Source organism: Channa argus, chromosome 3, assembly GCF_033026475.1.
Source record: "Channa argus isolate prfri chromosome 3, Channa argus male v1.0, whole genome shotgun sequence".
NCBI lineage: Eukaryota > Metazoa > Chordata > Actinopteri > Anabantiformes > Channidae > Channa > Channa argus.
In genome coordinates, this window is record NC_090199.1 from 7057877 (window position 1) to 7070336 (window position 12460).

Below are 12460 nucleotides of genomic sequence, written 5' to 3' on the forward strand. Positions count from 1 at the left end.
AAATTACTAAAACTAAAACACCGCGTTCGTTTTTAATGCGTTTGCCGTGCAGTAGTAACGTGTCGGCTCGTGTTGTGTTGGTGTTCCTGCTGTGCAACCAATCGGCTGTCACTACAAGCAAGGATCATACCATCTCGGGAAAAATGGGAGGGGAAGCGATCTGGTCTGTTTTGTGGACAGCTTATTATACATTAGCGCTATTTTTTTTATTTGATGTACACATCACAGTAGCGTTAAATTATAGTAAACAAACATGTATGCACATGGACCAAATTTACTGTGTTTAGTGTTAGAAGCGAAGCTCTAATAATAGTTAGAATCATAGCAAAATATGTCTGTATTATAAAAGTCAGAAGTTGTTCTGAATAAAGAGCCGAGCCCAATGACCTGGCTCAGCATCACTCCTGTTGGGGTTATTTCCGTTTCCCCCCGCTTTTTCTTACGCCCCTTGCCAATTTGTCTATAGATGTCCAACGCCGTGTTTATGTTTGTAAATAAAGTTTGATTGATTGAAAATTTGGAGCAAGACCGCCCTCTGGCGTTCCAATGATGTCATTACTGCAACGGCTGTCGCCATAACAACGTGGGGCCTGTCTACAAAAAGTATAAGCCGACAAAACGCAAAATGAACCACAAACACGCTTTTAGAAGACAAACAAAAACGCGATGGTCATTTATACCGGGCTAACATATTTTTAATGTAAGTACAGGTAATTGGGAATCAGTTTGTTTACTTAGCAAACTATGACCGTGTTAAAACCGCTAACAGCATTTACAGACATCCCCAAAGTCGTTGTTGCGGAAGTGAAAAGTCTACGTGGGAAAGAAAGGTTGGTCTGACCGTGTTTGAATACCATCCACACAAGCAGGACCAATGTCCAATCCAGGTTAGCTCTGGGTCCCGTTGAACCAGTCTTGGTCTCCCCCACCCCTTAGGCAAATGGATGCGTTGAGCAGCATCGACCGGGGCGTATAAATGGTACGGAGAGCCGACGACAGGCTGTAATGCTGCGCCGGGTGCGGCAGTCGTCTCTCCGGCAGGTGCTCTATCTGATGGCCCGGAGACCGGATCTACTCTGCGGGGCTATCGTGCTCGGCGTCCTGCTCATACTGGCTGTCAAGTTCACATGCAGGTAAACAGGAGCCGACTCTCTTTCTGTTGTTATAATGTGTGACCGGGGTAACACGTGAGTAATTTGTTTTCTGCTTAGTTTGCTGACAGATGCTTGTTGCTGTAACATCAGCAAGTCGTTATTTAGCCACACGTCACTATAATCAGTGGAGAAGCAGGGTCTTTATGAGGTTGTAGGGCTACAGCTGACAGAAAGGGACGTGTGCTGTAAGACAAGAGGATTAACTAATGAGTTCAAAGCCTTTTCTTCCTTATAAGAGTGTTGTGCTGCTTATATTGGGGTTTTAGCATCTGTATATCTAAACACTGAAGACAGTAGCTTTATAGTAATTACAGCTGCAACTATCCAATTGGTCCATTAGTAGATTAACAGAAATTTAATCATCAGCAGTTTTTATGACTATAGTTTTTTTTTTTTTTGTCATTTTCAAAGAAGAAAAAAGGCAAAAATATTGGTCCCAGGTTCCTGTGACAAACCTAAAAAATGGAAAATGTAAAAGTTTTTTTTTTTTTTTTTTTGCTCATTATTATCAACAAAAGACCTAATCAATCAATAAAAAATGCAATAGGTAGTTGCAGCCCTGGTATAAGCTGTATTTCTAACAACACAGTCGAGTTTGAAGAATAACGATAAGCAAATCGCAGACAAATGATCTCAGGCACAAATTGTTTCTTGCCCCTTTTTATAGAAGTATTCAGTCTTTTCACAGTTTAAAATGAACAAGATTTGTGTAAAAATACTGCATTTTAACTTAAAATAAACATTCTTCATTCACAATGCTAATCAACTAAATCTATACAGGAAGTAAAACTGTTTTTATTTTTATTAAAAGTCCAACAAACTTAATGAGGGGTTAATTTAGTATAGAAAATGTCAGAAAATTATGAACATTAAAAGCTCCCAGAGTAATATCTTTAAATTGCTTGATCTGTTTGATCAACAGCTGTAACCCGAAAGACTCTACATGATACAGAACAGAAAAAGTTGCCAGAATCGAAGTGTAAATTTTAGTATGTCCGGTATGTTTGCTAAAGATAACACTTCAACAATTAGCCTGATATCAAAAGTGCCAATGGTTACTTTAGTTTTTATCAACCAATTGTTAAAGCACCCAAAAAAAAAAAAAACACACAAATTGTCCAGTGAGCCCAGGTGTAGAATTCACTGTAAGAAAGATTGAAACTTTAGGCAAATTGCAAACAAATGATTTCAACAACAGCCCTTTCATCCAGTTTAGTGACTGGGGCCGTTTTGGTTCAGCTGTGACAATGTCACACCATAAGGAACTTTCTGCTTCATTTACTGGGACATGGTGATATGCATAAACTTTATCCACATAGTATGTATAATGTTATAATAGAAAATAAGGATATTCCAACGAAACTTTTTCTCCATATCTGCAGATATGGATTCCAATACCAGTGCTCCATTTTTCTCATCTGCAAAATCTGTAGATGCCAGTTCCTTCGTATTTTTCTTATGTGAGGTAGCATGAGATTGTTGTGGTGCTAAAAACTGATCCACAGCTAGCTATGGAAAAATACATATAACTGTACGTGGAAACACTGGCATCTCTATCAGTACCTGAATATCTCAAGTACTGCTAAACTCTGCTCGCTCAACAGAATCTCTCCCAATATTTATATTAACAAACCGCTGAAAAGAGAACTCTTCTGCTACTTCCTTTGCACTTAAATGAATTAATAAAAATCCTATGTGGTCCTGCCCTTGCATCTCATGAAACCGAAACTCTTCTTCTTATAGCACCTTGCTTTAATGTTTTCTCCTTGACTTAGATTGTTGCCTTTGGCCTTACTCAAAAGCATCAACAAATTACTGAATGTAAATCTTGTCCTTCTGCAGCCGTGCTAATAATGTGGTGGCAGCAGCTCAGCCTCCGGTGCGGTTCTTCTCTGCCGAGGCCCCGGTAGTGGACCTATACTTGGGTCAACTGGACCAGGTAAGATTAAGACTTTTACTGTAAAGTACTGTAAATAATTTGCATAATTTTAACTTCTCCGTCAATGCTTTTGCGTTGTTTTATCGAGCTCTATGAGCCAGATGTTGTCGTGAAACACGAATGAATAATTAAGAATCCTATGTTTGTCTGCTCAGAGCTCAAGCAAACAATGTCCAATTCCTCTCCAGGTGGAGCGTCTCAGGAGTGTGGCGGAGGTATCGCTCATTTTCTTCTATGCACCGTGGTGTGCTCACTCCATGGCTGCTCGGCAGGAAGTGCAGGAGGTTGCTAGGAAGCTCGCTAAACAGGTGCAGGACATTTGGAAAATTGCAGCAATCATTGTGTGGGATGAGCAAAGTTAGCAGATTGAAAAAAAGCTTTGTTTTCTGGGCCAGTTAGAAAATGTAGTAATTGTTTCCTGAGTTCAGATGACAAACGGCAAAGCTACTCCATTTATGTGAAGCCCGTTTGAATCATCAAGTTACCCATTAAATGCAGACTAAAAAAATTTATTGCCTGCAATGTGTCTGACTGTGTGTGATGTTATTTGTCAGGTGCCGATTTTCAAGGCCCATTTGTTATGTAGATGAGACAGAATCTGGGCTGATCTCGCACACGACTGAGAATGATGACACAACGTCCCCCGTCTAGGGTCTGGAAATAGGTTTGTTTTGTTTAACTCTGCCTCTCTGCCCATGTCACACAAACACAGGTGCAGTTTGTAGCCATCAACTGCTGGTGGAGTCAGGGGAAATGCAGGAGGCAGAATCGCTTCTATCAGTACCCCATCATCCATCTGTTTTATAGGAGGTAAGGTCCTCCGTGTTTGAAATGTGCCTTCGAAAGTAAAATCTTATTAAAATAGGTTGTGGAGTGTGTTAAACCAGCATGACTGTATTTGACAAGCATGACTTAATGAGCTTTACTGCTGTGACACCTGAAAATATTTTTCCTTTATGGCTAGATATGTCTTGTTCATTCCGGCAGGAGAAATCTGTCACTTCACATGCTAAAATTTATGGAGTTTTCTCTTAAACGCGCATTTGTTTTTTAGGCGGGTTGAATGTTTTACTGAACCTAATAAAACATCTGTAGATCTATTTTGTCCGCCAAGTTTCAAACTATTGATCTGTACTGTCTTGTTTTTCTTGGTGTTTCTGGTGCTGCAGGTTTGGGCCTATAGATTACAAAGGTCCATTTGTGGCTCCGTATGTGGAAAGTTTTATCCTCCGAGTCATCACACCACTCACTTACCTCCCATCAAGAGCCAGACTTCAAGAGTTCCTCTCCTATCACGAGGTACAGTAGGTTTTATCTTCAGGCCATTTGCTTACTCTGTGTTTTTGAATTTCATGGTTGTGCAAAATGTTTTTATATATTCTATGTTTTTAGCCTCGAGTGGTGGGTTTCTTCCAGTTTAACACCTCTCCTCAGCCTCCAGGGTATATCACATATCTGTCCTCTGCCCTGCAGGCCCTCAGAAGGGGTAAGAAGTCAGCACATAACAGCATAAAATCAAGCTTAGAGCTGAAACAATTTGTCAGTAAATGTATGGGTGGATTGGCTTGAAATTAATCTGTTGCTTTTTTATTTTTCATTTTCTTAAACACTACTCAGGATAAAGACTAACCTAAGGATTTTATTTTCTCCATACAATGTTGGATATTGTAATTGTTCCTGCATTCAAAGTTATGTGGTCTCACGGCACACAAATTCTTTTATCCAATGGAAAATTTAAAACTTAAGTGTATTCGGGTTACTATCATAAAGGGCTAAAGAAACCAGATAGGATTCAACATAGATGTTTTTGTAATTCTTCCCTAAAAATTGATTATCAAGTACAAAATAGCTGATTGATTTTCTCTTTATCCACAAGCTGATTAATTGAGTAATTGTACCACTACTCTGAATATCTTTGGGTTTAGAACTGTTGTTTGGCCACACAAGCATATAATGAAGTCGGCTTGAGAAGTAATGGCTTGACTTGCTTGACTGCTGTTACAGCATATACAACAATTGCATAGTAAAGAGATATTTCAATGGATGGAAATCTGTTTTTCTGGTGCAGATTTCCGCGGTGTTGTACGTTTCGGGGTCGTGACCAGCAAACAGGTGGCAGAGGCCATCTCACTAAAAGAAGATGAAACCGTTTACCTCCACAGAAGATTTAACTCTTCTTTGGTAAGCGGTAACGTACGGTGGCAATAATAACTTCAAAATTAAAGTCTTGCTAGAAAAACACAGTTTGGTACAGAGTAAGTTTTCCAAGACCTCCCTCTGGCATCGGGCCATGTTTTCTTTCTTGCTTTTCAGATTTTTCCTCGATGGAAGCATAACTTCACATCAGAGGCCATCTGTAGCTGGGTGTTTGAACACCATGAGACTGTCCTCCGGTGGCTACAGCCCCCAGGAACAAAGTCCCGTCTCTTGGAACACGAGCTGAGTAAAGGCCCTGCGCTGCTGCTGTTCCTTCCGCACAATCCACTTTCATCCCAGCCGAATCCTATACTGCAGCAGGTGAGCGATGACAGAAAAAAGGTTGTGCAGGGCGAAGGACTATTTGCTTTTATGTATACGTTTGTCTGTTACTCAACCTAGTACATGGTCTGTAATTCACTGGGCAATAGCAACTTGTTTAATTCCCTCAGGATACAGTAGGTGGGTTATTCCTCTGCTGTTGATGATGTTGCTTAATTCGCTTGTAAATTGTTTTTAGGTTGTTTTTTTTTTATTGTTTTTTTTTGCTGATGACACCCAATTGTATGTACCAATAGCATCCAATTGCTAGATGTCTAACAATTTCCTGCTCTCTTTCAGGTTGGTGACATTGCTGTGCGTTATTATTCCTGTGACTATAATAACTACTCCAGCTACGACACAAGCTTCACATCCCACTCGTTGTGCTGTCAGTCAATTCTTGTCCCAGAGTCCAGTACGAGTGTGTGCGAGGTGTGCCTCAGCTTGTCAAGGCTGAGCTTGACCAGCTCCTCTGTACGCTGCTCATTCCCCTCCACCACTCAGGGAGGAGACATGTTGCAGTCTCGCCTCAGACACTGCTGCCTCCACCGAATACCTGCTCCTGTGTCCATAGAAACTGCAACCTCAATGGGCTGTAGCAATTTTCTGAGCAGCTACAGTCCATTTGGTCAATACAGTGCCTGCTGCAGAAAAGTAAAACCTCAACTCAATGAGTCACAAGCTAAAGAGGGGCCAAACATGCACAAAGTTATTTATATGCCTCCCTCTTCATCTGTCCCTCCATCTTCTGTCCCTCAGCAAGAAGGAGATGGCATCGCTGGGCTCCGATGTCGGACCAACAGGACGCTCAGGTTTTATGTGCTTGATGTTGCTCTGAACTGGCCTCTAGCAGTTAGACTTGGAGCATCAGGCAACAGAAGTTCTTTTCTTCACCGGGAAGATGGTGTACAAAGCGATGGGACTGAAGACGGGTTGTTTGCAGCTATTGTGAACCTGAAGGATGAGGTTCATTATGTTCTGCACCGCAGCCCAGCAGCCACACTGACAGACTCACTAGGTAAGAGGAGGACTAAATTTCAGGACTGTAGGAGGAGGAGGAGGACAGGAGGATGACTGTACTCAGTTATAGTACCCAATGTGATGTTAGTGTGTATCTTTTGAAAAAAGGCTATTGTGTAACAATCCCCTTTTACAGTTTTGCTAAACATCTAATTTAGGTTTAGAATCTACAAGCCCGATTCAAAAACGTTGGGACGATGTGTAAAACTTAAATAAAAACAGAATGGAAGATTTACAAATCTTATCAACCCATCTTTTATTCACAGTAGAACATACACAACATTGGAGATGTTGAAACTGAGATTTCCTTGAATATATTAGCTCATTTTGAATTTGATGGCAGCAACACAGGGTGATGTTTACTATTGTGTAGCATCACCCCTTCTTTTAACAACTGTCTGTAAAAGTCTGGGGATGCGCCAAATGTTTCGTATTAGGGAAAGGTGTGGACTGCAGACAGGCCAGTTCAGCACCCAGACCCTTCTCCTCCAAAGCCATGCGGTTGTGATGGATGCAGTATGTGGTTTAGAATTCTCTTGCTGAAATATGCAAGACCTTTCCTTAAGGAGACATTGTCTGAATGGGGGCACATGTTGCTCTAAAACCTATGTGTTTTTCAGCATCGATGGTGTCTTTCCAGATGTGTAAGCTGCCCACTCCATAGGCTCCATCCATTTTGAACTGTCCACTGATAGCAAGCTGGATTGTCCCTCTCCTCTTTAGTCCACACGACATCGTGGCCATGGTTTCCAAAAAGATTTTCAAATTTTGATTCGTCTGACCACAGAACAGTTTTCCATTTTGCTTCAGACCATTTTAAATGAGCTTTTGGCCCAGAGAACACGGCGGAGTTTCTGGACCGTGTTCACACGTGGCTTCTTCTTTGCCTGATACAGCTTTAACCTACGTTTGTGGATTGCACAGCGAACTGTGTTCCTGAGCCCATGCAGTGATGTCAAGTAGACAATCAGAGCTGTTTTAATTCAGTGCTGCCTGAGGGTCCGAAGATCACATGCATTCAGTTTTGAGCTTCAGCCTTGTCCCTTGTCCACGAGATTCCTCCTGATTCTCTGAATCTTATATTGTAGATGGTGGGATCTTCAAAGTCTTTACAGTTTTACATCGAGGAATATTTTTCTGAAATTATTCCACAGTTTTTAGACATTGATTGTCGCAGATTGGTGAACCTCTTGGTGGAGGTTGGTGAAGCTCCTTTTAAACCCAGTCCTGTTACTAGCCTGTTGCCAGTTAACCTAGATAGTCTACATCTTACACATCATCCTAACTTCTTCTGAATCGGGGTTGTAGTACGAGAGCATCATTTTGAATATAATTGTGATAATACATTTGTTTTCATGCTGTGTATTAAAGAGGCCTTCATTAGGAACTTCAGTGCTCCGTACAGCGTTTTGCAGAGACACTTGGTGGGAGAACAGAACAGGAAGGGAGCCAGAGAGGAAGTGAGACGTCAAGATGAACACCAGCAGTCACCTCAACATCCCCTCATTACAGAACTGACCACTTCCACTTTCCTGCCTTACGTCATGGACCCTGAAAAGGTTCAGGTTTTTCTGGTCTCTACACCGACGACATTCCCAATCCGCATACATTTATGGATTCGAGTGAAGGATACAAAATTTTAGTGGCTGTTCTTAAAAGTGCGTTATGGACATTAGGGGCATTGCAGTGCCCCTAAACTGAAACACATAGTCTGTGCATAGTTAAAGGCGGCATAATCTGTTTTTAAAACGGACCTCAGGTTGCTCAATGTATGGTCTGGAATTGATGTAATGGATTTAAGATGCAGACGAGAATATACATTTGTGTTCATGTTCCCGATAGGATGTGCTGCTCGTCTATTACACTCAGTGGTGTGGATTCTGCTCCATTCTCCACCACATCATCATCCAACTGGCCAGGTTATTACAAGGAAACCGCACCATCACTGTGGCCAGGTATCGTGTGTGTGTGTGTGTGTATGTTTGATTTTAAACATCTTTTGCCACATACAGATCATTAAGATTGGAATAATTTTCCATAGTAAATTAATATTCAGGTGTAGTTTTTATCATTCGTTTCCACTGTGTTCACCATAACTACCCCTGGGACTGCATGGGAATCTGATCCCATATCAGTTCATATTTATGCAGAAACATTTAAAGTTCTAAACACTTTACAAACGTTAGTGCCACCGTTCAACACTAGTTCTTTGTCTGTACTGTGTCATTCCTAATGAGACGAAAGTAACGTGACCGTGTTTTCCCATGTGTAGGGTCAATGTTGCTCGTAATGACCTTCCCTGGGAGTTCATGGTGGATCATGTTCCCTCCTTTCTGTTCTTTCCCAGATACAGGTAAGAGAGACATGCGTTTTAAAAAAAAAACAAATGAGGGCTGAGCAGGGAAACTGCAGGGCACGACAAACAAAATGGCTTCTTGTTTCTTCTTCAACCAATGTCCATCTTTGGTAACAGTCTCATTTATTAATGTCAACACAGATGGGTGACAAAGTAAAAGCCTGAATAAATGAGTGGAGAAACTTCCATAAGGCACAAGGGGTCACAAAATGGTTTGAGTGAAAAGGGATGAGAATCATGTTTGTGTTCAGTCACCAGGTCTAAACTCAAATGAATGCATGGGACGTCTGGGACCAATGTGTTAGACAGCGCTCTAATTGATCATAAAAACAGTTATTAGTTGCCGGTCTACTACTCTGTCCATAGAGCAAAACATAGAAACGCACCGTACGTTAGCCTCTTGAGAGTTTTGAATAACTTGACTATGCAAATTAAAAGAACCGTGAAAACAAGGAGCGACCTTGCGAGTGTGTACATTTTACTTTTAAGCATTTGGTTCTTTTATTCAAAGCAACTTACAAATGAGGGACACGCACGGGAGCAACTTGGTTTTTTGGTGTCTTGCTCAAGGACACACCGACACGCGGGCAGGAGGAGCTGGAGATTGAACCATTGACTCCACAGTTGGTGGACAGCCTACTTCCTGAGCTGCAGAAAGCATTTCTCAATATTATTGTAATAGCATTTAATGCAATTTACACTCTTGTTCTGTTTCTTCTTGTCTTTAAGGAAACACTATAGTGTGAAGTTTCCGGATGAGCTGCCCATTACATTACCCAACCTCCTGCGCTTCATCTTGCGGAACTCCGGTTCCGTACAACATGCCGAGAAACCAGTGGCATGTTCTGTTGAGGCAGACGGTTCAGGACCAAGTGCCGTTTTCCGCGCCGAGTTTCTCGCGCTCCAGCGTGAACTTCAGACACTGCATCACGCTCGTGACCGCCTTTCACAGCAGCTGGCACAGCTGTGGCGCAACAACAGACGACTGACATTTGACACTCGCAGCTTAGAGGCTCAGAACGCGGAGCTGCAGCGAGAGAGACAAAGCTTAGAGGAGCAGCATCGGGAGAAAAGCCGGCAACTCGAAGAGGCCGTGAAGCGGCTGCAGGAGCTGGCGGACACCTCCGAAACCCTGCTGAACGAGAACACACTGCTCAGGGTCCTGCTGAGGACACTGAAGGACAGGACAGAGGCTGGAGAGCAGACAGAGGTGGAGAGAAGAGCGGGAGAACACAAAAGAAGCCATATGGCCTCCTGACGCTCAGTCTGCTGGGAATCCTGAGACTGACATAGAGACGAGGAAGAAGGGAGGGAAAATCTTCAAGAGATGAAGGGTAATGAATGGAAATAAAGTTCTGATTAGACCTGAGAAGTGGGGAAGCTGGAGGAATTGGGGCAAAATGAAGCTGAAATGAGGTCATGTAATGACTTTCATCGGGTTTTGTCGTCAGAGAAAATGAGAATAAAATAACAGCCGTGATCTGTCAGAAAAAGAAACGAGACTGCTGCTAAATGAGGACGGAAGTGAGGAAGCGCACGAGAGCAAAAAGGTGGGTCAGTCACGCGGGAAACCACAAAGACAGATTATTCTAAAGTGCTAAAAGTGGGTTTATCCACACTAGTTTGGAAATTCAGTGCCAAATTCCAAACTACTCACTTCTGATGCTGTGCTTGCGAAAACCTTTGTCTGTTGAAAGCTGAAGAGTTAAGATTACTAAATAGACCCTGCAGTCAATTTCTCAACCTTCCCTGGATCACTGTAAATCCTCCAAATCAAACCTGGTAGCTCCCTGTAGCTTATGGCCCCACAGCATCTCACACAGTAATACAGTGTCCATTAACACGGCACTGATGTGATCAGTACATCAACAGACAACAGACACATTTTTACGCTTTATTTGTGCTCCTGATCAATATTAAGCTACCGTCAGCACTTCCTGATGTTTGTTTTTCCCCCCTAATTATAAGTCTACCTGTGAAACGAACACGTGATGTGAAAGGTCTGGATCAGGTGTTGAGGGAACTGCTTTTTTTTGTGCAGGTCTGTCAAACCCTGATTATTTGGCGGGAAAAATTTTTTTTTAAAAGAATTTTGTCCTCGTACTTATTGTAGGTAAAACTAAGAGTGACCAAATGGGACTGTTCACTTTTGTTTTTTTCTCAATGCTAAACAAGCTCAACCTTGTTGAGGAGCCACAGCTTCAAATTGTGAAATTTTCTCATTATAATAATAGAACAATAATAATAATAATAAAAAAGGAAGTCTTTTTTTTTTTTTTTGGGAAAACTTTCTGGGAGATTTACAGTATACAATCCTTTTCATTGATGCACAGCAGGAGATAAGAGCTGACTACAGGCTAGTGATGTAGAACTTGGCTGCAGGGACCGAGGGGCAACTAATGAAGCTGAGACTAATTTAACACTGAAGATGTGGCATCTGCTCGCTAATCTGCGGGCGATGAACCTATGAGCACTTGAAATAATTAAATACATTTTGGGTTTTTTTTAATTATGAAGGTTCTATATTTGTTTTGTTAAACCGATCTATTTTTACAGGAATCACTGAATCACTAAAACTTTGTAATTATTCAAGTATTAGGGATGAGATGCTGCAATTGTTTACAGTGGAAATATTGCACCAGTTTTTACTGATTAAAAATCTTTCATCTTGTTATCCTCCAGTGTTTTTACTGTGGTTGATGTCCTGAAAGTCTACGTATTGTACACACGTTTATTTAAAAAAAGAAAAAAAAAAGTTATGTGTAATTTTCAGCATTAGTTGTGAATTGTGAATTTCAAACACACTCTTCATCAAAGTTATTACTCCACGTTTAAGTAGACACTGCAACAAAATTCTCAATTTTCAACTAACCGGACCCACACCAGGAAACTGCACTCAGTTCAACAGGCCTCCATCAACGAATAATGATTAATTAAACACATTTAATCGTCTTTATCTGCTCCAGCCACAGCAGCATAAACCTGTCGGTGACGAAGGATAAAGTGAACATTGTAGAGAGTAACACCACACTTTGGTGGCAGGATTACTTCTGCGACCCCCCCCCCCACACACACACACACACACACACACACCTCAAACTGTTAAAATTTGTGAAATAACCCTGAACAACTAAAGATACAAAATGGACCCGTTCTAACCAATGTCACTGTCGGCATTTTAAAATGAAATGTTCTGTTGGATACAACAAGAATGGGAACAGAGATGGTACAAAAAAAGCTACCAGGTGAACTGTGGTCAAATGAACTGCATCTAGCTTATCACGACACCCCACTGACTGAATTTGAATAAAAAAAAATGTTGTAATATTCCTTTGAAGCTGCGCTGATAAAAGCAAAGTCCGCAAGCAAAGACTTTTCAAAGTCTGCAAACTTTCCTCTGTCACTTACTTGATTTACAGACCGAACCAAGCTGCAAGAAAACATTGACGAGGGCCACAACATCCACTTTCACCT

The 12460-nt window shown here is 41.5% G+C and overlaps 1 protein-coding gene across 3 annotated transcripts; it reads left to right on the forward strand.

Annotated features, from left to right (window-relative positions):
* The first annotated feature begins 799 nt into the window (after positions 1–799).
* Positions 800–11660, forward strand: txndc11 (thioredoxin domain containing 11). Of its 3 annotated transcripts, XM_067498862.1 has the most exons (14): positions 800–1133; positions 2997–3093; positions 3282–3401; positions 3806–3903; positions 4263–4392; positions 4486–4579; positions 5162–5274; positions 5407–5610; positions 5911–6264; positions 6370–6628; positions 8002–8189; positions 8473–8585; positions 8903–8983; positions 9716–11660. In XM_067498862.1, the coding sequence occupies exons 1-14, from the start codon at positions 1006–1008 to the stop codon at positions 10242–10244; spliced, it is 2508 nt and encodes an 835-aa protein (XP_067354963.1). In that variant the 5' UTR covers positions 800–1005; the 3' UTR covers positions 10245–11660. The 3 variants fall into 3 exon arrangements, with proteins under 3 accessions (XP_067354963.1, XP_067354962.1, XP_067354964.1); XM_067498861.1 differs by having other exon boundaries at positions 5911–6628; XM_067498863.1 differs by lacking the exon at positions 5911–6264.
* Positions 11661–12460: the final 800 nt, after the last annotated feature.

What these genes read in the sequence shown, in the direction of transcription:
- txndc11 (XM_067498861.1), top strand. Translation starts at nt 1,006, where the DNA reads ATGCTGCGCCGGGTGCGGCAGTCGTCTCTCCGGCAGGTGCTCTATCTG. An exon ending in AGTTCCTCTCCTATCACGAG is followed by an intron (nt 4,393 to 4,485) that starts GTACAGTAGGTT and finishes CTATGTTTTTAG; the next exon opens with CCTCGAGTGGTGGGTTTCTT. An exon ending in CCTGCAGGCCCTCAGAAGGG is followed by an intron (nt 4,580 to 5,161) that starts GTAAGAAGTCAG and finishes TTTCTGGTGCAG; the next exon opens with ATTTCCGCGGTGTTGTACGT.